Source organism: Monomorium pharaonis, chromosome 6 (assembly GCF_013373865.1).
Source record: "Monomorium pharaonis isolate MP-MQ-018 chromosome 6, ASM1337386v2, whole genome shotgun sequence".
Taxonomy (NCBI): domain Eukaryota; kingdom Metazoa; phylum Arthropoda; class Insecta; order Hymenoptera; family Formicidae; genus Monomorium; species Monomorium pharaonis.
The window spans coordinates 6,045,564-6,068,978 of record NC_050472.1 but is presented as its reverse complement, the minus strand read 5'-3'; the positions used below and the strand labels follow the sequence as shown (position 1 = coordinate 6,068,978).

Here is a 23,415-nt window from a genome sequence, read left to right as displayed (position 1 = left end):
ATAAATGAAAAAATATGATCTATGAGATGCTCATCGCGATTGTTCCATTACAAATAATTACCAATCTGGGCTGATTCGCGGACACATAGTATGTTCGAAATTGTTGGAAAGAATAAAGTGGCACGTTCCAATTAGGCCCTTTAGAAGTTGCGAATTATTTTATGAGGAATTGCATCGCACGTCATATGGGAAAAATAAGCCAATAAATAGAATGTGCATGCAGGCAAATGCCTTTTCGTCTCGAGTTGACTTTTTTCATAGATCTATAAATTCTTTTAAACGATTACTTTTTAATTTGCTGCGTTAACCGTTTATTTTTTTCCTCACATTGTATAATTTAACAAGTTCTGTGCTATTTTGTCTAATTTGTAAAAACTGTAAAAAAGGGATTTACTTTCCCGTTTATACATGAATAAATAAATAAATAAATAAATAAATAAATTTTATTACGAGTTGACGCCAGAAGTCGACAATTTTTAATTTTTTGTCGTTTTTCCTACAAAATCGTTATGGTCCAGCTTTATTGTCAATACTTTAATTCTGGGCAGCAATCATGTAACTTTTTCCTTAAGGCGGAAACGTGGAAAGTTTCATTTAACTATCTCTTTCTATTCAACACTAATAGAAAGGGATAGTTACATGAAACTTTTCGCTTTTCACATTTCCGCCCTAAGCAGCTCTAAGAAAAAAGTTACATGATCGCTGCCCTGGAGAAGGATTTCTAAATCTGGGCTGTGTTCGAAAACGTCACCCCGAGTGCTCTTAGGTATCATTCTATCAGTCTCAACGAACAATGATAGAATGATACCCGAAAGCACTCAGGTGATGTTTCCGAACGCAGTCCTGTAAATGCATTTAAAAGATTAGTGAGTAGAAAAATTATCGATAAAACAGGACAACTTTTTAGTATCATTCAATTAGCACAAAAAAATGTAAAAAACGCGAGCCATCCTTCATCAGCGGGATTTGCCAATCTAAAGCTCAACTCAAGCACCAACTAGATGGTACTTCCGAGTCGACTTTACGGGGGCGATCGGTGGGGTTAAGTTCGATACCCTCTTCTCAACCGACGCATATCCGGATGGTGGGATTTTTATACGAGGTTTCTTTTGGCACGAGGAGCCCATCCCTCTCCGCCTCTCGGTACGCTCGCTTGTTCATATCTTGTAATAACATCTTATATAGTAAAGAGTAGGTACAAAAGTACTTTTGAGAAAGTTTTAAAAGAATTGTGACTGTCCATCTAGTGATCAATAAGCGATTTATAGACAATAATGTCGCGCGACTCGTGTGGCAGAAGTTGACACTGTAGTCAATTAACATAACCTCAAATTTGTGGTAAGAGATGACACGTGCGACGCTCGCGATGGATCTTATGAAGTCAACTCTGGAAGATGACTCGAAAAGAACGGATTTAAGTAAATCCACGAAAATGGCACAAAGACGTGGAGCTCGACATCGATCTGGGAACTCTGCTCGTATTCGGTTATAATGTTTTGAACGCGAAGGCTGTGAAGTAACATCAATTTTACGTTGTAAATTAATATTTACAACGTTTGTTGTATTTACAGGTCAGAATTATATTTATACTTAAAAAACCTGACGAGAGACAATGTGCAATTACTTGTTAATAAAATCTGGGAACTGCCAATTGAATGAGTGGACGAAGCTGTAGTAGCTTTATTGCCAAAACCTACATACATTTACATATTGCCTTGTTTACAGGTTATTCTGAAACCTAAATCTTTAATAAAGTAGCAGCAATTTGCCAAAAAGAAAGGAATACAAATGAAAAAGAAAGGAAGCTCCAAGCTAAAGTAGGACAAAGAATTAAAGGTAAGATTTGCGTCAAAAACTTTCATTATATAACAGTAATGAAAACAAATAAATCTATAATTAGTCCCTGTATGTCACCCCTCTAAAGAGTTTCTTTAATGATTCCCTAAAGATTACAAACTTGAAAATTTGTGTACATGGGATATGTGAGTAAAACTTACAAAATCTCGTACAAGTCCGTTGCTCTTACATGGAGTTTCTTAATATCGTACTTATTTTATGTGTATATAAAATTAAATTATTAATAAATTAATAGTTTAATGAGCGAAGAGACTTATAATAATTTTTTCAATTTACCTGATTTTCTAATCTTTTTTTTTTTTTAGAAATGGATTCTAGCATATGGTTATAAACGAGCAAAGACACAGGAACAGAAAGAATGGTTGGTAGAAGCCAAGAACAATGATAATCCAACCGACGATCCATTTACTAAACTCAAAACAGCTAAGCAAGAAAGACAATTAAAAAAATGAATTGCAAAAACATTGAAATATATTCAGAACGAAAAAAGTCAATTACCGAAAATTGATTTATCCATTATTGCCAGAGAATACTTTCCAAATTCTGAACAGCTTTCCGAAGCTTTAACTATAGCGCGTACGTCGACCGCGTCTGTTGGAAAATTCCAATCCAGGTACTTTTTGAATACTTAATTGCTATAAAATTTTTACTTTTAACGAGACTGCGACATAAAATTTTTATAGATTGCCGAAAGAGGATGCAAAAGAAATTGCCAAGAAGGTGTTAGGAATAAGAAGGAAAAGAAAAATGCTTCCATTAAACACTATTGAAAAGAAACATCAGAACCAAGGTCTCGTGGATAATGTTTTGAAGAGTAGCACAAAAATTCTACGCGATGATTATTCGACAGGAGTTGCAGAGTAAATTTTCATTGGCACACATTTAATCTAGCTACATTACATTATGTGCGATATAACAATAACGTGATATTTATGTTGCAGAATAAACCAGTCCGCAATGTATGGCAGTAAAAAAAGGAAAGGCGCATTAAAAAACGACTAAAACCGCTAAAAAGCTGAAGGCCAGAAAAGGCAAACGAGATTTGCACAAGAAGATTAGCGCGATAGAAAGCAAAGATAAATTCAAATGTCTGTAACGATATTTCTAGTATTAAATAAAATTTTATGTTTGTAAGTTTTAAATGTAGTAAATTTTCTAGATAAAAGGTTATATAAAATTTAAAATAACATTCAGCTGTGTGCGTAAATAACCTTCTACGTACGCCAAACTCACTACGTTATTTATTTATAAATTTAAAAAAGTATATATATTATATATGTATATATATATTAAGACTGCGATCAATCTCAGCATATATTATATAGTAATCACTTATTTGCCACTAGATAGTTTTCAGGTTTTTCTTTTGAAATTCAATTCAATAATTAGTTTTTTAAAAGTGCTGTTTTATTTATTTTATACAGTAGTTTTATTATAAGAAAATAATCGCGTTTGGTTGGTATAATTATAAAATAATTTATAAAAATTAAATTTAAAAAAGTACTTGATTTTTATATTTCTCTCTGGTACTACCGTTTACCGTAGATTTATTTTTTATTTCTGCACTGCTGCACTGGTGCAATGAGTTAGAAAGACAAATATATTAATTTTTTCTCATTCTAACTTATTGCAATCAGAGAATAACGCAGGATTCAATATCTCGGATAGCTTCCCAGTCTCAAAGTTGAAAATAAAAGTCAACAAAATCCTCGTTATACGACAAAAGGTAAAAAAATAAAAAATATATTCCAAGCGACTTCAAATGTCGCCCCGTTGCATCAACGGAGGGACGCACACAAAATATTTAAGCGCTCGAAAAGGACGCCACCGAAAAATGTTTACTGCGTCCGCCGGGCGTTTCTCGCGAGGAATAAATTAATCTTGCATTCGTCCAGGAAGGAAAGAAGGTAATGGCCTCTTGGACCATTGCGTAGACGCGCGTAATATACGAGGGCGCGTGTACGTGCGGCTAAATATTCATACGCGATTCATCATGCGTCTCGCGGCGATATGGGAATTTAACGCAACAAACGTTTATTCACCTGGCGAGCCGACCCGGTGCGACGGTTTGTTATAATGCGCGTCGAGCCTGTCCAGGTGGAGACTTAATTAAAAATCGAGTCCGCCGGAATACCGCGGGAAGGTGGCATAAATTTCGAGATACACGAGTCATTAATTAGAACGCTATCGCACTACCAGCACGACACTGCATTTTCGTGTTCGCGTTTACGATCGGAAGGAGCCTTTTTGAGAGAGAAAACAACATATCCATTATGCATCATGTGCGGTCGGTGGTGATACATAAAACAAACATGGCAATAATTCTGCAATAATAATTTGGAGTAAAACAATCGATTTTATTTTACACTTTAGTTATTTTAAAGTTAAATCCAGCGAACAAAATTATAAATACTATGTATAATAAATATAGAAAAGAAAGGAAGAATTTTATTATATAACGCCTGATAAATGTAAGAAGTCAATAGGTATGCAATTTTAAATAATAACAACGTAACCAAAACTATGAAAAAATCTCAGAGACGTCTCTCAGATTTTCGCGTCTGCGAAGTATATCTGTTTCGGAGGAAAAAGTTTTGTTTCAAGTAAGCGTGGCTGAAAAAGTTCCATCAGCGTTCACCCAAGGTAAGTGCTCGACTCCTACGGCTGGAAGAAATGCATACGCAATGTGCGTTTCATACCGCGATCGAGATCAGGCAGCGGAAAAAGGTCGTTTCTCTCGAGGGGGGTTCCGTAACGGAGCGCGTTCGGGCACGTTTTACCTGCAGCGGCATCCTCCAGGTATTCTCCGCACGCGTATCTCACCGGTACGATCTGGCGCACATTGTGCGTGCCTAGAAAAGTTCTCTTAAGCGTGCGCGGCATTGTTTCGCTCGCACCGGCGATTTTACGCACGCGAAAAGTTATGATTTACGCAACGGCGCGCCTAGGCGTGCCGCCTTTGGTACGCCACAGATTTTTAAGGGCCGAGAGAAACAAGACTTTCTTTCTATTCCCGTAAATTTGCGTGCAAACTGTGTGAACTTTCTTGTACGACGTCAATATTCAAAACTTAAACTTATGGAGGGAAGAATAAAGAATTCTACCTTAAAAAATAAAATTGCATCACCAAATTAAAAAAAAAATTATAATGAGCAAATGTTTTTGGCAAAAATTTTTCTTCAAATTTTATATATATATTTTTTACGATTTTTATTTAAATTTCAATTTTTTCAGAATTCTGTATAATTACTGTAATTTTTTATAACTTTTAAGGAAATTTAAAGAATTTTTTATATGAAGTAAAACACTTTTCAAAAATATTAAGAAAACTTATAAAATGTGACTCCCTAAATATTCTAAAAATTTTCGATAAAAAAAATCTTATAAAATCTGAAGAAGTTTAAAGTTTTTTTAAAATAATTTTTTTATAAATTTAAAATACAGAAACTTTAAAATATTTTAATATAAAATTTTAAGATTTTTTAAGAATGTGTGCTGTACAAAAAAAATGCAAAGAAACTATATATACTGTTCGAAGTAAAATGAGGTAATGAACCTTTTACTGAGAATTACTTAATCCGCAACAAAGGAAATCTTCAATTACATGAAGGTCTTTATTGAACTAGTAATTTCCTGTCGTTTGGAAACCCACCAAGGTCGCTTCGATATTTAGCAAATAAATTGAAATTGCCAAAGAATGTCTTTACATAATTATCAGGATTATAGAAAAAGATCAGTTGTCGCATTCAATTATAGAGCATAATTACAGTTGTTTTTTCTTGTCCTCGTGCACGTCTTCCTGTATTGCACTCGCGACAGAGCGTCCATTCAAATCCCACTCGTGTATATTGCAATCTAATAAATGTGTAGCGCACAATAAACTTATAATTCCATGCTCTATGTACGTTGGCAATCTTTTAAAATCCACCTGTATGTCAGGCTTTTCGTACTCTTTCGTAATGCAGCATTACACAGGACAATCAAAAGAATTAAATATATGAAAATAAATCTGTTTTCTGTACAGGTAAAAATCGTCGATTTGTATCTCACTTCTATTAACAGCCTTATAACATTTCATAAATAAATTTTATACACACACACATAAGATTGCTATAGTTGTATCACACAAAATATTTTTAATTTGTTCGTTCATACTATTGAAAGCAATATTATAAAAAATAATATATTTTAAAAATTGTATGAACCTTTTATGATTATTTAACAAATGTTCTTGAGCAATATGCTGCATAGAGCCAAACGGATATTACCTGCTCCGATATCATGCAAAATAGATATTGCGTGTATTACCGATGACTAGTGAACGTTGGGAAATGCCGTTTGAATAATATCTTTAACAATAATTGCTTCGGTCACAAAGAAGAAAGCTTTGTCCTCAATGAATTGTTGCATTCATTGAACCGATTAATACTTTTGCTCAAAAGTAGCAATCGTGCTTCTTCACAAGATGGTCAAACGTTAAATAGCAATAACAATGAACAAAAATCAAGAGACGGTTTAATAAAATAATTTTAATAATTTTAACACGGTACGCTCTCTGTAACAAAATATGATTCAATATGATACAATAAATTGATTTTGTAACTCAAGATAAATAAAAAAAAACTTGATAAAAGTATAATATATGTAAATATGTTTCAACGATATACTTAAATAATAATTAATCAGTTTAAATGAGATCAGTCTAGTTATGCAAGCTATTTATATTATAATATATGGCAATGGCAAGCAAAGCATCCAGTAGGTACGTAAGTTCGCATGAAGGGATGTGGTGGCTGCGCTGGATCCAGATTTAAAGAGTCCTCGCTTTCGTCGCTTAATTCCCCGATGCTGAATGTATCTGTCAGATCTTGTTTGTGCTTTGAGGCATCCTTAGATTTCGGCGGAAAGAGAGTCATTTCATCTTCACTACAGTTATGCAACAAATAAAACATTAATTACATAGACACAGAAACTACACAGATATATTTTTATATTATATAATATTATATAGTAATTAAGAAATATAGGATCATTTTTTGCACTAGTCAATCAACAAATTAAAAAATATAATTACATTTTCAAGTAAAAATTGATATTTCAATAAAACTTATATAAAAAGTAGATCTAAAATATAAATTCATTCTTTTATAAAAAGTAGATCTAAAATATAAATTCATTCTTTTTATTGCTTTAAAGTTTTATTATCTTAATATTTTTCTTAAACAGTCATTTACTGGTAATCATTAAGCAAATAGTACGGTATGTGTGAAACCCTATAATTATATTTTATTAATAAAGACATTATATACAATAGATTGTAAATTAAATATATTTTAAACATAATATAATGTATCAATATAATGTATCAATATTTGATTATTTAATACCTTTCACTTTCGCTGTGCCAGTATTCGACTAGAGGAAGATGCTCCTTATTTTTATGTGGTATAGGCAATCTTTGAATCGATATTAACCCAGTGGAACTGGTGCTGCTTGTATTTTCATTGTCACATTTTGGAAGCTTTATGTATTCCGAGTTTCGTTGGATTCGTTTTGCTTGTTCAATGCGTGTCTCTGCAGAATAATATTAATATACACATAATTACAATAATCATATAAGTCTCATGCTAATTATGATTATTGTTGGAATAAAACAATGTAAAAAATTAAAAGATTGTTTCAGTACCAAGTTTCTTTTGCAGCTGTTTCGTTGTACTCCGTTGAGGAACTAATTGTGTGTGATTACTGCTACAACTGCTATCACTACCCTACAAAAAACAAAAAATTTTAATACCACTATAAATCATTATTAATATGTCAGTTACATATCACAGTTTAATAATTATTATTTCTTCATTATTAGATAAGTCTAACAGCAAGTGACTTATGTATCAATATATTTATCAAGATAAACATTTACTAAAAAGAGTCTTTCATCCTCGACGTGATTAACAGCTTTAGGATCACTGTCAATACCGCTATCTTCCATGATTCAAGACATTTAAGTATTCAAATGTGTATAAGCTTATCTTCTCTCAATTTATCTGTAACAAAAAGAAACATTCACATTATTTGTTTTGCCCTGTTTACAGCTGGACAAACTTAAAAGTCAACAAAATAAAAAAACTGAAATAAAAATAAAGCACATGTGATAATTAACAACACCACTGTAATTAACAAATCCTGGTGTTCAGGCACCCTGGCACACAAGGGTTAAACACATATGCCATACAGCTCTTACATATTTAGGAATTTTCAAAACTTAATAACATATTCATATGTCACTTTCCGTTACAAAAATTGTATAAATTTATGTTTTACGGATTTTAATGAAAAATATTCGTGATTCTATGCAATAATAACCCTGCAACTTGTTGGAGTGCTTACATTACGTGGTATAGTCCATTATTGATTTTCTCAGATAGGATAACCCCAAAGAGAAAAGCATGTTTGTCCCGGCGTCGACAAAGAAAAGAACTAGCATGAAAATGATGAGAATATTGCATACGAATTATACAAATTCGAACGTTTCATATCGTTTAGCAACTTTGCCAGCCACGCTTTACTTTTACATGACACGCTCACAGGCCTCACATATGTACATGTATTAAGTAGCACTATCAAACTACATAAAATTTTTACATTAAATACAAAAATGTAAAACAATTGTAAATTTAGTTGTACATTAAGCGATGAAAAATTTGATTGAAACATGAAAAAATTATTTCAAGTTAAAATCACACACAGCACAGGTTGACAGCTGTCAAGGTCTGGCTGGCGTATCCTAGGAGACTGTAACAGGCTTCTCAGTATTTAATGATACATGAGAAAATGGTATTTGGAATTTTTATTGGTTACTTCTTTACATATTTCGTCGTAATGTATTGCAAATCATAATAAAGTCAGTTTTTGAGTTATGAAATAGATCTATTTTTATTAGAACAGTTAGAAGCCTGAAAGAATAAAAAGTGCTTTGTTTCCTCATTATTAATAGTAAGTTGCACTATATATTACAAAAAGATTATATAATTTAAAACAATATTTAACAAAAACACAAAGAGAAATAATCCAGTGTCAATTAATTAATTACGTCAGTGACTGTTGTGATTTCTTTGCTGTATTTTTAAGCATACAAAAGAAACAATGGCACCAGCAGTACCCAAAAAAATGCCCTCCAAAGTGTCGGAGATAAGTAAAGAGGTACGTATTTGTCATTTTAATGTTATGAATAAAAAAAATAATTAGAGAAAACATTGGAGAAAACTAAACTAAAAATCAAAATTTTAGCATTCTTTAACAAGGAGTTATGTATCGCGACAAGATTTGGGTACAGGTGATATAGATTGGTCACGAGGAAAGATGTTGCTGAAACCAGATGACCAACTGCAATTAACGGATATAGTATGTTCGATTTATCTCTGTTGATTTTTTGATTGGATAATATTTCTACATCTGTAATTATTACTTATAGGAATTACAAGAAGAATTTGCTAGAGTGTTAACTATACATAATACCAGAGTGCCAGATTCATTAGTCGAATGGTCATGGAAATCCCGAGAATTTATAAGATTGCCTCCTCCACCACATTTGGTAACTCTTCTGAATATAACTGGCACTATATTACACAAAGACTCTGAAGAAGCCAGAGTGCAAATGACAGGAGGAGCAATTGGTAAATAAAACCTCAATTTACTGGGATACCAAATTAATACACTTGCTAAAATAATTATATAATCACATAATTGTAATTTCACATATAGACGAGGATCAGGAGGAGGCGTTAGATGAGAAATTAAAGCATGATAAAGCGGAAGAAGAAACAGAAGATGAAGAAGAGGAAGAAGGTATAAAAGATATTGAAAGTTAAACATGGTTTAATAAATAACATCTAATATTTTCGTATACTTTCTAAATAAAACTATAAATCGCATATTCTATAAGAACAGTAGAGGAAATAGATAAAACGGTGGAGGCGCTAGCCGAGGCTGAACGGGAGCAAGAGTTGGAAGCCGAACCGGAACCTGAGGAAGAGGAAGTAGAAAAGACAAAGCCCAAGAAAATACCTAATCAATTTAATTTCTGTGAGAGGGCAGCGTTGACATATGATAATCCTATGAGGGCATGTATATTACACTTTTTATACCAAACTTAAGCATTAAATTTTGCTCAGATATAAAAAATGAAATCAATTACATCTTCCAGGACATGAGTACGCAAACTATACCTCCACCTACAGCAACTTTCAATGCTAATGTTTTACAATGGACTATCTTTGATGAGTATCAGGTATGAAAATCTCTTTTCTAATCATTAATAAATTTAATATTTCCAGCAAGGCATTACAAGTGCTTCTTTTATTATTATATTTAACATGTTGCTGTATGCAAAATAGCATATTTGTAAATAAATACATATGCAACATTAATTGTTTAAGAAACACACAAGTAGAGAAATAATATACAAGTTTTGGCTTCATTATTTTATTGGCAGGAAGATTATGCGCAACAACAACGCGAGAAGGAAAAGGAGAAGAAAGCACCGTTGGCACCACCGAAGAAAGAAGACGTGAAGAAAAAAGCCCAAATGGAATCTTCAGCAATGACAAGCAGAATGTTACAAGCCGCAAAAACATTAGAACGAATGGTGAACCAAAATATTTTCGACGATATATTACAAGGTAAGCTTCTGATCCCTTTTTTCGTAGAAATATCAGTCTTAAATATATGTTTCAATTGTTATTAGATTATAGATATTGGGATGATCCGAGCGACGAATTCAAGGAAGGCGAAGGCTCTTTATTACCTTTGTGGAAATTTTCTTATGAGAAGACTAAGAAACATGACATCACAGATATGTGCTTCAACAGCAGATATTACGATCTCTTTGCAGTCGCCTTTGGATCATGTTAGTAGAATATCTTAATTTTTATAATATTCAAGCTGTAAATAAATACTATAATGTGTGTATTCTAGTGTCATTTAACAGCCCAATAACAAATGGCACAGTGTGCTTATTCAGCTTGAAGAATCCATCGTATCCAGAATGGATTTGTCCGACGGACTCTCCCGTGATGTGTCTGGATTTTAATGCTCAGCATCCTCATCTTTTGGTTATTGGTGTGAAACAATACCCATTTCAAATGTTTAATTGCTTAGCTATTCTAGAAATAAAAATATTTCTATTAAGAAAATCTCAATGAAATATTTGCATTAGTTTGTAATCTAATTTCTAAAATGATTGTTATGTCATTGTTGCTGTACGTTAACATTAATTAATAATAAAGGTACTATGGACGGAGCAGTGGCGGTTTATAATGTAATGTTACCGCCGTCCACCCCGCAATACAAAAGTAACGATGTTGTGCAGAAGCATGGAGGGTTAGTATGGGAGGTCTGTTGAATCTTTTAACTCAAGTATTTCCACAATAAAACTAAACATTTCTATTCCTACAACGAAATTTTTAAAAAATATACTGATTACACAGGTTCGTTGGGCGCCTGATACGGAGGAAGGAAATCTGGCATTTTTCAGCGTCAGTATCGACGGTACAATAAATCACTGGGTATTAAACCAGAACGATCTCGGCCTTACCACCGTTATGACATTATTTCTGGACAAACCACCTATACCGGGACCAGATGGCACGATGATTACGCTGAAAGGTAACGCCGAACAAATAATAAAAGGAAACCGGAGATCATCACGTCTCGCGATGATTATGCAAACCATTTGAATACAGGATGCGGAACATGCATCGCATTTCATCCAGCCGATCAGAATATTTTCCTGGTGGGCACGGAAGAGGGTACTATGTACAAATGCAATACGGCATACAGCAGTATCTACATGAGAACATATCACGAAGCGCATACGATGCCAGTATATCGAATAGTCTTCAACAAATTCAATTCCAGCATCTTCGCCAGCTGTTCGGGTGACTGGCGAATCAAGATCTGGGAAGATGAAAGACCGTAAGTTACACTTCCTCTGTAGCATAGCAACAAGTCTCATTACAGTAATACCTTGCGTGTAGGGAACCCTTGTTCATGTTCGACCTGGGTGTTCCGATTGGAGACGTTCAATGGGCACCGTATAGCTCCACGGTACTGGCTTGCGTGTCAAATGATGGCAAAGTTACAGTATTCGATTTGAATGTTAACAAGTACAGACCGATCTGTAGCCAACAAGTTGTTAGTAAACGAAAAAGCAAGCTGACCAGATTAGCTTTTAATAATGCATTGCCATTTATAATAGTTGGCGATGATAAGTGAGTAATATTATATATTTAATTAAGATAAATTCTATATATGTATAGTCTTAAAAATATACTTCATGTAACTTATAATTAATTTAACGTCTAATTTCGCAGAGGTACCGTAAACACATTAAAACTGTCTCCAAATTTGCGAATAAAAGTGAAACCAACTAAGAAGCAAGTGCACTTGTCGCATATGGAACTAGAATCTATGAAATTAGAAAAATTGCTCAGCTTTGTACGAGAGCCTCCAGTATTGACTCCACCTAAAGATGTAAGAATAGTCACTTAAAATGGATCTGGAATAAGAACACAGATTTCAATATTTTTTTTTAAACAACAGCGCTTTATTAATATATTTGCTATAACAGATGGATATACATATACATATCTATATTTTTACAAATAAATTGGTATTATAATTATGCAATAGAGAGATCAAATAGTTCTACGAAGTAGTTTATGTACCTGAACTCTTATTGCCAAAAAATCGTTGTAATAAATAGAATAAGTCAGCAATTCACTGTTTAAAACCAAGAATCTAAATAAATTGATTTAAATTAAAATAATTCAAAACAAAATTATTTATACAATTTTTAAACATAATGCAACAGATGTACAATAACTTATTTTTTAATCATTTTCTCCATTCTCTATAAAATTACAATTTTTGATCGCAGAATTTGAACAATCAAATTCCTACTATATAAATATTTATGAAATATTTTTCACGATTTAGTTAAAGATATTAATTAAATACCTCTATCTCTTTCACAAATAAAATATCTTTAAAATATGATGAGATTCAGATCTGTCTTTTATATTAATATTTTTAATATTAAATATTCAAATTTCTAATACAATATACTCCAATACTATATTTACCTACTAATAAACAATAGTAAATCTAGTAAAAAGTTATATATAATGAAAATTTATTGAAAAATGTGTCAACATCTATATTTGCAAATCTAGTTAAAAATACTACATTTATTTGGCACAATGTATTAACAGGTCAATTCATGCAGGAAGGAAGTGCTTTTGTAATTCTTACTATTCCACAAAGCCGAGTTATTCAAAGATATAAAGGTAACATTTGATAACAATTATTTGTCATTCTTTCTTACTAAAATAGGGTCCGAATAAGGCAAATAGAAATGTTTATAAATCTTCTCCTTAAATAAGAGATATTATCAAATTGTAGTTTTTATTTAAATATTAATGTCTTCATGCATAAAGATAATTTCTAGTATCGTTAGATACATGCGTAATGTTTCGATACAGTTATCAATTCGAGTTGAAGCTCCGGTATCTGCGTAAAATCAGGCAACAATAATGCCGTACGCTACCGTGAGTAATCTCGTTACAATTAATCGACAAAATGGACTAATCAAAGACAAATCTACCAGATAATTCTGGATTCTCTATCACCCCCTTGAAGTATTTAAGCTCTAGGAAGTCTCTAATATTATTTGGACATGGCACTTGTCTACCGGCAAACTCGATGCTTGACATTGGATGAAGGAAGTGCTCTGGAAAGTCTCGGTTCTTCAGAAACCACGCATCCTTCGTCATGGATCCGTTGCGCGTATAGAATGGTAGCAGATTTACATGCAAACGGTTGATCCTGGAGTACTGTACCTTGAAGAACTCGCCTTCTGTCGCCTTCTCCCAGATGTAGCCGTCATCGTCGACGACCGGCTTGCTCCTCGCTCTGACCAGCCACGGCGATCTCGTCAAATCGTCTCGGTTCAGTCCGATTTGTACCTCGTGATCCCAAGGTAGAATATCGCCGTGCCTCATCGCTCCCAACAGCGACTGACCCTCCAACCAGAACCGTATGCCAACCTCCTCCAGCTTGTCGATAACGTGATAGGCAACCTTTCTCAATCCAGCTAGACAACAAGGCGGTGTGTATCGATGTTGGTAGAGATACGATGGCACGCCATTTATCACCGAGCCAAAGCATCTTGCGGTTTCCCGCGAACAGCCGTACCACTCCACGGCGCCGGAAGCCCTCGTAACTTTCTTTATCCCTAATTTTTCGAACATCAATCGCTCGCGCGTGCGATATAACTGTTGCACCTTGGACTGCGCCTGTTGGTTTCTGTACAACGGTTTCCCCTCATTGAACTGATAGCTTTTCAATATGTGTACCTAAAAACACACATTACAAAAAACATTTTAAACAATTGATCATTTGTTTTAAGATAAATTTTAATCTTTTCTTAATGCATAGAAAAAGAAATATGAGAAATACTAATAATTCTTGAAAGAATGAAAAATACTTACCAAATTAAAAGATTTAAACACAAAAAATTTGAACACAAATTTATATATATGCTAACAATCACTGACACGAGAACACAAAACTGAAGATTAAATATATATATTCACAACCTAATCACTAAATTTGTATATATAATTTCATTTAATTACATCAATGCAATTAAATAGAGGAATATACCAAAATAAATTATATTTAGAAAAGAAATATAAGAAGAAAGCAATAGATAATTATATTAAATTAGACTAAAAAATGGATTACCTTCGCGCCAAGAGCTGTTGTCTGAATGTACAATGCATCCATAAAGGGCAGCAGGAATGGATCCGACAGTCTTCTCAAAATTTTTGCCTCAAGCATTGTTGCATGTTTGCCCATTACACTATCACATTCCGTTCCCGTAACTCGCGCTATCCTCAAACTCCATTCCCTGATTTTTAAATCTAATTCAAGACAATGTAGGATTATCTTTCCCACCGGCACAATAATTATCCCTAAATTTGACACTTGCGAGACAGCCTCCTGCGAGACAAAAATATATCAAAGGGAGAATAACATCCTGTTTGCAAGATAAATTTTTTTTGTGTAACAAAGAATCTTTACCTGTATAACTTGCTTAGTTGACAATCTTGTCGAGTCAGGTAAGAACAAGACAAACTTGGTGCGTATGTAAAAGAGTGGATTCCTCTCCTCAAAGGATTTATTGAATTCAGGCCGTAAGCTGATCAGCTTGACATTTCTCATACTCTCATTGGCGAAGTTCAGCTCCAGTGGTGGGTACGGCAATTCGTCGCAGACTATCAGGATGGGCATCCCTGGAAAGGAGTTCAAAACTGACTCTACCATAGATGCCACGTCGTTTTCAAAGTTCTCGAACTGCCGGATGACAATGGTGACCAAGCGAGCCAGGCGCCGATGGAGTTTCTGCGGCGGCTCATTCGTCGTGACGCCCGGCGTCAGCAGACCCAGGGTGTTCTGCGCCGCGAACAGCCGCCATATCCTGTGCCAGACGATAATGTTGCCTAGCAGCGCGAGAACCAGGAGCGCCCTGACGAATTTGAGGCGCATTGTTACGTTGCACGACGCGGTCTCATTTTATGTACATATTATTCGCGAACGCGACGCATCGCGTTCTCACAGCGTCTTGGCGTCGAGCTCCGGCGTCGAGAGAATTCGACAAGTTCGGGATATTCTCATCATGCTGGAACAACTCGCGATGATGGACTTACGTGCGGGTCATCTCGCACGACCCGATGAGCTCTCGCGTCATTACCAAGTTAACAAATAAGTAAATGAAGCTCCATTATCCTGATGAAGACGGACGTCTACGAAATGTTCGAGTCGGTGTTTGAGGTTAGGGTACGCCAGGGTAGTAGGACTAGTAGGGTACGCTGGCTTTGGTTAGCCGACTCCGAACGTCCGAACTCCGAGTGCTCCGAGTGTCGAAGTCTGCTATCCACTTTTATCGTACAGGCTGTAATAAACATATACGCATGATTATAATAAAAATCCTTTACTATTTCTTTGAACGTACAATTTACGCGAATCGAGAAAAAGATATAAATATACCTGTCAAAAATGAATGCCAAAGCAAAATTAATTACCTGAAGGCTGTTTTTGCGCTGAAACTGTGACCTGACGTGATCGTAAAAGCAAAGAGGTATACCGAATTCACGAACGGAAGCGCATGATTGGTCTCGCAATGACAATTAACGTAATTGCGCTTAATTGAAAAAGGGTAAACCTTGACCCACCCCATGCGCATTGGCCGTCGGCGTTTGAAATACACTTTGGTGACATTTACATGTATATTGAGCTTCTTTAAAAATATGAACTTAAAATGATTTTCCTTATCCGGATATTCCGATTAATTAACTTAATTAATTTAACAAATTAGATATATATGGTATATTAATGTAAAAAATTAAAGTTTTAGCTTTTGATACATGAAAGGAGAGACTAAAGATCAGGCAACGAATTTATATAGCTGGAAATTTTGCTGTGAGCGATTTAAATGCCGAATTAATTTAAAAAGAATTAATGCCATGTTAGGTCATCAGGCACATAAATTAATTAAGTTGTCGCGTTTCTTTTTATTCTCGCATAGAATAATAATTACCGCGTCCTGCGTGCGCGAAAATTATTCGAGGAACATAAACGGAGAAAAAGTAATGCGAGCTGAAAAGATGCATTTCGCGTAAGCTTCTAGGAATCCTCAAAGTTATTCGAGGAACATGCCGCGACAGGAGGTCGTAGGAGATGGCGATGTTAGAACATTCACGTCTCCCGAGAGCTTCGAAAAATATCAGACGTTATCGGGAGTACATGTCGAGCAAAGAGGTTGTTGAAATCGGTCGGAGTTTCAGAGTGTAGCGGGGCACTGGTATCACCCCCTACCCCGACACCGGTCGACTGATCCGCCATCGCAACGACGGTCCCTCGTCTATCCCCTCTCCAGTCCTCCGCCCTAGCCAAGATAATTGCTCTGCGCGGTCCCCCACTCCTCCCGAATCGACCAATAAGCGCACGGCTGCGCGGAGTGGAAGTCGTGGGACTCGCCCTCCCACGGCTCCCGCTCCCGCCCGAGTTACCGCTTACTTTCTCGCATAACGTGGTCTCCTGGTAATGCCGACGATTCTCGGAGCTCCCAAGAGATGCCGTGTTCTAACCTCGCTACCTCTTAATGCCTCTTGTGAGAGTATGCTTCCCTGATAACTGACGATTTCTAAAGCCTCACGAGTCGACGCATTTCAGCATCTCTCACTACTCCCCCGTATGGGTTACGCTCGCTCCATTTACCCCGCGTCCCTACGTGATTATTACGGCGCGCAATTGTTAATATTAATTAATAATTGAGAAAAATCAGTGTCGCTCTCCGTGGGCGTGCTATAAATCAATTTACGCGCCGCTATTGTCAGATTGTAAACGCTCATCTTCGGCTATGTGTGCGAAGAAATCGTTATAAACGGCTGCTTTAATTCAAAGCGAGAATTTCCTAGTGACGGATTGCAACGCATTGCTCTGTGAAATTCCTAGCGGCTCGCACGGCTGGCACTAGTGGCACTGCTGGCAGATCCGCTGCGCTTGTCGTCGTCTACCCGTCATTTCGCGTCGAACGTCAAAATTTCGGGTACGCGCGACGTATTACCGTTTTACGTGTGCTTCTGCTCGTCCGCCACAAGAAATAGACTACAGACCCCTTTGGACATGCCTCTGCACCGCTACACGCACGCGATCCTCTGCAGGATCCCGCTGTCGCTGCGTACGCGGGGCGAAGTGGTGCTGGACGAGGCTAGGACGCAGCACCTGGCCTTGGCGCAACTCCTCCGTGAACTCGATATCGACGTTGTCGAAATGCCGCCTGATGAAAACTCGCCGCTTTGCGTCTTCGTCGAGGACATCGCCGTCGTCTGCAACGGCATCGCCCTGATCGCCCATCCAAGCGAGCCGTCTCGCCTTAAAGAGGTACATCCAGATCTTGTCAAAGATATACTATAATGCGGCTGACAATTTGATGAGGAAATTAATGAAACATAAATTATGGAGAAAGAGATAACTTCTAAAAAAATTTATTTGTATTAATAAATTGAGTTAATATTTGTAATATAATGATGAGGAACGATATAAAGTTTCAGAATCTAGTTAAAAACTTCTTTATTGCTTATTTTTTAATTATTTTTTTGTCTTTTTCAGCTTGATACCATCAGAGCTGTATTGAAGAAAGAGTTAGAGATACCACTAATAGAAATAAGTGATAAAAATGCTCGTTTAGATGGTGGAGATGTGCTTTTTACTGGTAAGTTTTATTCTACATGTTCAATATTTGCCTTATCTTACACTTAAATATGGAGAGAGAAAGATAGAGAGAGAGAGAGAGAGAGAGAGAGAGAGAGAGAGAGAGAGAGAGATGTTGGAAACTTTGGCTAGTATTCATAGTCGGATCTTAAGTTCAAGAATTGTCTTAAGTCTAGCTTTGAACCGACTTGAGACTTACTTAACCAATAACTGAAATAACAGCATTGACGTCTCAAGATTGTGCTTAAGATGAGTCTTGAATAAGATTCGACTATGAATACCGGCCTTTTACATTTTATTTCTACTTTTACATCTGCTGATACAAAATATCTTATTGTAGGTAGAGAATTCTTTGTTGGGCTGTCTCATTTTACAAATGAAGCAGGTGCACGAGCAGTTGCTGCGGCATTCCCAGAATATCCATGTGTGCCTATCAAGGTCAGTGATCTTGTAGATTAACATGTCTACACATCTCTCTGACATTAAGGAATTACAGAAAACACTATTAATATTCCATTTAAAAACATAAAAACAATTACAAATTTATCATTACCAACTAAACACATATTGCATGTGCTAATGTCCCTTTTAATTTTCTTGGATTGATGTTAGAATTATAGGAACATGAACTCAATATATGTGCTATATCTTGTACATAAAAATAATCTTAAATATATGTCAAAATTGAAAAGGAAGATGTTAAATAATCAAAACTAATTTTAGTATTTAATATTCTTGTCTGTTTATTTTTATATATTTTCTAATTGTTCAAGCTGCATGCCAAAATATTTTCAGCCCTGAAACATTCTAAATTGAATCAGAATTATGTAAAATTGATAATTAATTCAATATTGTATCACTCTATTTTGATTTAATTTAGAACTGTATTTTAAAACCAAAAATATTTGAGCACTCAGTTTGAAAAAAAACTAGGAAATGTATATAAATGTATATGAATTCACACAAAAAATCCAGCTTTGATACCTTCTCTATTTAATTGTCGTGTAATCACATAACTATAATTTAATTATTATGTGAAAAAAGAAAAATATTTTAATCTATATACAGTGTTATTTTACAAGATTTTTCAAATAATAGCAATTAGATACATTATTTTCTATGTCTATTTCTGAAAGCATTTTATCTCGTATCTTATGATGTAATCATAATGTAGAATGTTTTATCATTATTATTAAATACTTTAGAAATTCATATTGAGATGTGATGTATTTACTCTGTTAATTTTTAAAAAATTGCTTTTTGATGCTAATTTTATTTTTAAAGTGGATCTAATTTAAAATAAAACACTAAATGTATCGATAACATAGACGCATGTTTTGAGTCATTAGTTACAATGAAAATTTGATGTTTACTCACACATTGTATATTCATAGAAGGTATAATAATATATACCTCACAGATTGTTTTACATCAAACTTCGACAGAATATCATACTCACTCACCTTACTTTTCTAATGTTCATTTAAGGTGGGTGATGGTGGCGAAGAGGTGATAGTGGAGAGTCTTACCTCAGCCCCTCTTCAGGTTTGGGTGCACTAAACTGACCCTCTTAATTATATAATTAAAGAAATAATAAAAAAAAAAACGAAAAGAAAAAACGTGAATAATTTCACAGGCTAGAAACGCAAACTTGCACGATTTTAAGAAACTTCTTTTGTATGTAATCATTTTGGAATTTTATGAACCGCTTTGGAGTTGTAATGAATTACACAAGTTCCAGCTTAGCACTTGAACCGTGCACTTGAACAATACCACGGATCTTATTCACTCACCTTAGCATGCATATGATTTAACTTTATGCGAAATATTTAAAGGTGTTACTCATTTTATTCCAATCATTATTGTACAAATGTTATGTATATTATGAATTTAATGTGTATGCACTTTTCAGATAACATATTTATATTTTATTGTACATTACACAAAACACTGCACGATTTGTTGGTACATTAAAAATAATCATGGACATACAATAATTAAATAATGCATTAAAATCATATAAGATTATAATAAATGTTTTAATATATATATATAATTTATAAAAATATAAATTAAAAAGAAACAAATTAATTAATATACTTGTTTGTAGTTTTTAGTAATAAAATTAAATGCAATAATTCTCTAATTTATGAAATATTAAGTAATATGATGAATTAGGAACTTGATATGAAATGACTACACATTGTGATTAGTGTATTGCAATACTTATTTTATTTTCTCTCTATATTTTCAAATAATAATTCAATGTCTCTTTTCTTAGGTGGCTGAATCGAAACGCCTGAAATCGCTGGTTACAATGGCTGGTCCAGATGTTATATGTGTAGGGTCTGGAAAAGAATCTCAAGAAGTTCTCAAAGTTAGTCTCAATTAACATAAATTACTAAGTACAAACTTCAATTTATTTAAAGATATTACTCCAAAACTCCACTGGCCTGTTCTTTTTCGCTGCACTGATGCACTGGTGCAATAAGTTAGAGTGAAAAAAAATATTTGTCTTACTCTAATGCTAGCGCTACACTATGCGCGTATTCGCGATTCGTCCGATTCATAATTCGTAATTCGCGATTTATCTGTTCATAAATAGTGTGGTGAGAAAATTCATTGATTCATCATGCGCGATTCGTCATTCGCACTGATCCGCTGGTCAAGTGGTCAGATAAATCGCGAATTATGAATTACGAATCGCGAATACGCGCATAGTATGGCGCTAGCATAACTTGTTGCACTAATGCAACAGTGCAACGAAAAAGAACAAGCCACACCATTCACAATCATTTACTTTCACTTGAATGTTTATTACACAATAGACATATTGCTTTCTATTTTTCTTTTTTGTAATAAGGTTTTTTCTTAAAATTAATTATTTAATTGAAAAGTTTTTATTTTTAATTCTTTGATTTACGATACAGAGAATTGAACGAGAGGCAACATACAATTACCAAACATTGACAGTACCTGAGGATGTGGCCGCCAATGTGCTCTACGTGAATGGTACGCTCATTCATCGGTCGGAGGATGAGATCCCGCAATCGAGTAAGGTTTTCGCTGAAAAGGTGGAGTTTCCGACTAGATCGCTGCGTTTATCTGAATTGGCGAAAGTTAGCTCTGGTTTGTCCTCCTGTTGTTTGTTGGTGCGCAGACCACGGCACATCCGTAGCATTTAAACTAAAGAAAGGAGAATAAGACCTATCTTGCGATGTAATCGCGATTTATTGCCACCAGTGCTGTCCGCGAAACATAAATCCAAGTTTGCTTCTTTCGTCAAATCCACCGAGCAATACGATATAATGCATGACAATGACGATTCATCATCTTAACATTTTGATAAGTATTTCTTTTTTTAGATTAATTTAAAGTTACAGTATCATCTTATATCTTACAGAAAGAAAGATTAAATATTTGAAGAGATTAATATATATATATATACACTCGTAAACGTATATAATTTTTTTATATTTAATGTAGAAAAGTAATATATTCAAATTTTATGTTAATTATTTATATGTTTATACTTTTTGCAAGATAATCTCTTTATTCTTGTCATTTATTTTGTTTTTTTACACGTGACTTTCATTTTCAGCTGCTATAGATTTTTACTTGACTGAGTATTTTCGCGCGCTTTTGTTTTATTTATTATTTATTTTCTGCATTTTTCCTTACGATATTCTAAAAGGTATATTATAGAGTAAGAGTACATCTGTTATACATGTAACAGAATTACATCTCATAGTTTTCAACAGAATTGATCTTTATAAATATGGCACGTAACGCAATTGCACAAATCCGATTATATATATACACTATATATATATCTCTATATTATATATATATATATATATATATATATATATATATATATATAGAAGGGGTTGGAATATTGATTTTTATTACGATATATGGAATTGAATCAAAATTCACTTGTAATTCAAATTATAATTAAGAATGCACCCTGTCTACATGCAACAATAGATCATTTGTCATCTGCAAAACTTACACAATTAGGAAGAATATGATTGTACAGTGTCAATATTCTGACTCCCGCAAAGCATTCGCAACTAGTCTGAACCGTGTTCACATCGAAGCATTCAAATAAATATCTCTCTATCACCTAACAATGTATCGTAAAGTTATCGATAACGTGAAAGCACTGATAGTTGTTATGTTATACAATGAAGTTACATAATTAAAAGTTTAAACAGAAATCAATATATAAAATTTCTGTATAAAACTTAGTACACATATATGAAACTTTGTGCAACATATTTGAAACATTCTTAGATTTAATTGCGATAACTACAGTATCGCGATGATAAAAGGATAGGAAATAAAATTGCGATATACTTTGACACGATAAATGTCGCTGTGACGATTTAGCATTTTGTACTACAATAATGTTTAGATAATTTTGTAGTATGGATCTGTAATACTTTTATAACTTTTGTATGCATTTGCTTTATTTTACATATTGGCGTTTTATACTATTTTTTGTGATAAAACTTTATGCTTTTATAAGTATTACCGAGATTATAAAACATACATATAAAAATAAGCAGATCTTTTAATACAATTAGTTGTGCAGTATTTACATAATGTATTACAATTGTATTTTCTATTCAAAGATATTGTCAAAAATTTATAAGTTCATATATATATAAATATAAGTTTTTATAAAAAGATAATTGATTTTTTTACAAAATTTAATTTCTAAATCACTGATACCAATTTTTCAGAAAATTAAAAAAAATTTCTTTATATACAGGGTGTTAATGAACTTCCGCATAATATTCATACCATTATGTAGCCTACGAAAATCGAAGATAAAAAGGTCACTAATATTTTTTGATTCTATCCGTACAGCTCTTATAATTATTGTCGGAAAATAGTGAAATATGGCCAATGAACGCATGGGTATAACAGAAGCGCGAGCGCAATGAAGAACAAGACGATCGTCGCTGCAGTCGTATACAGGGGACATATTCTCTCGTTATACCAGTACGTTTATTAGACGTATTTTACTATTTTCTGATAATAATTATAAGAACTATACGCATGGAATCAAAAATGTTAGAGAGCTTTTTGTCTTGAATTTTCGTGGACTACATGATAATATGAATATTATGCGGAGGTTTATTAGCATCTGTATATTATACATATACATATATATATACAACACGGTATTATTTAAGATAAGGCACAAACACT

General features: G+C 34.1%; 4 protein-coding genes and 1 pseudogene across 9 annotated transcripts; 3 read left to right on the top strand and 2 right to left on the bottom strand.

Moving 5' to 3' along the window:
* The first annotated feature begins 1,345 nt into the window (after positions 1–1,345).
* On the top strand, positions 1,346–3,046 carry LOC105836940 (annotated as a pseudogene).
* A 2,414-nt stretch (positions 3,047–5,460) lies between these two features.
* Positions 5,461–8,380, bottom strand: LOC105836947. Of its 3 annotated transcripts, none has more exons than XM_028190905.2 (5): positions 8,099–8,217; positions 7,778–7,901; positions 7,544–7,625; positions 7,245–7,431; positions 5,461–6,783 (listed from the first exon to the last, which is right to left on the bottom strand). In XM_028190905.2, exons 2-5 carry the CDS (start codon positions 7,844–7,846, stop codon positions 6,582–6,584), a joined length of 540 nt encoding a protein of 179 aa, XP_028046706.1. In that variant the 5' UTR covers positions 7,847–7,901; positions 8,099–8,217; the 3' UTR covers positions 5,461–6,581. The 3 variants fall into 3 exon arrangements, with proteins under 3 accessions (XP_028046706.1, XP_012536801.1, XP_028046707.1); XM_012681347.3 differs by lacking the exon at positions 8,099–8,217 and adding an exon at positions 8,245–8,380 and having other exon boundaries at positions 6,367–6,783; XM_028190906.2 differs by lacking the exon at positions 8,099–8,217 and adding an exon at positions 8,221–8,272 and having other exon boundaries at positions 6,367–6,783.
* A 185-nt stretch (positions 8,381–8,565) lies between these two features.
* Positions 8,566–12,689, top strand: LOC105836944 (dynein intermediate chain 2, ciliary). 2 transcript variants are annotated; one of them, XM_036289134.1, is made up of 16 exons: positions 8,576–8,691; positions 8,798–8,850; positions 8,986–9,057; positions 9,145–9,258; positions 9,329–9,530; positions 9,619–9,702; positions 9,805–9,977; positions 10,061–10,144; positions 10,349–10,535; positions 10,601–10,762; positions 10,831–10,974; positions 11,142–11,248; positions 11,343–11,520; positions 11,598–11,829; positions 11,892–12,125; positions 12,228–12,689. In XM_036289134.1, exons 3-16 carry the CDS (start codon positions 9,001–9,003, stop codon positions 12,403–12,405), a joined length of 2,136 nt encoding a protein of 711 aa, XP_036145027.1. In that variant the 5' UTR covers positions 8,576–8,691; positions 8,798–8,850; positions 8,986–9,000; the 3' UTR covers positions 12,406–12,689. The 2 variants fall into 2 exon arrangements, with proteins under 2 accessions (XP_012536795.1, XP_036145027.1); XM_012681341.2 differs by lacking the exon at positions 8,798–8,850 and having other exon boundaries at positions 8,566–8,691.
* Positions 12,446–16,149, bottom strand: LOC105836945 (fukutin-related protein). Of its 2 annotated transcripts, XM_012681343.3 has the most exons (5): positions 16,002–16,149; positions 15,627–15,871; positions 15,001–15,445; positions 14,662–14,919; positions 12,446–14,270 (listed from the first exon to the last, which is right to left on the bottom strand). In XM_012681343.3, exons 2-5 carry the CDS (start codon positions 15,665–15,667, stop codon positions 13,500–13,502), a joined length of 1,515 nt encoding a protein of 504 aa, XP_012536797.1. In that variant the 5' UTR covers positions 15,668–15,871; positions 16,002–16,149; the 3' UTR covers positions 12,446–13,499. The 2 variants fall into 2 exon arrangements, with proteins under 2 accessions (XP_012536797.1, XP_012536798.1); XM_012681344.3 differs by having other exon boundaries at positions 15,001–15,871; positions 16,002–16,148.
* A 746-nt stretch (positions 16,150–16,895) lies between these two features.
* Positions 16,896–22,892, top strand: LOC105836946 (N(G),N(G)-dimethylarginine dimethylaminohydrolase 1). Of its 2 annotated transcripts, XM_012681345.3 has the most exons (6): positions 16,896–17,862; positions 18,091–18,193; positions 18,533–18,630; positions 19,681–19,737; positions 20,474–20,569; positions 21,123–22,892. In XM_012681345.3, the coding sequence occupies exons 1-6, from the start codon at positions 17,605–17,607 to the stop codon at positions 21,375–21,377; spliced, it is 867 nt and encodes a 288-aa protein (XP_012536799.1). In that variant the 5' UTR covers positions 16,896–17,604; the 3' UTR covers positions 21,378–22,892. The 2 variants fall into 2 exon arrangements, with proteins under 2 accessions (XP_012536799.1, XP_012536800.1); XM_012681346.3 differs by lacking the exon at positions 19,681–19,737.
* The last annotated feature ends 523 nt before the right edge of the window (positions 22,893–23,415 follow it).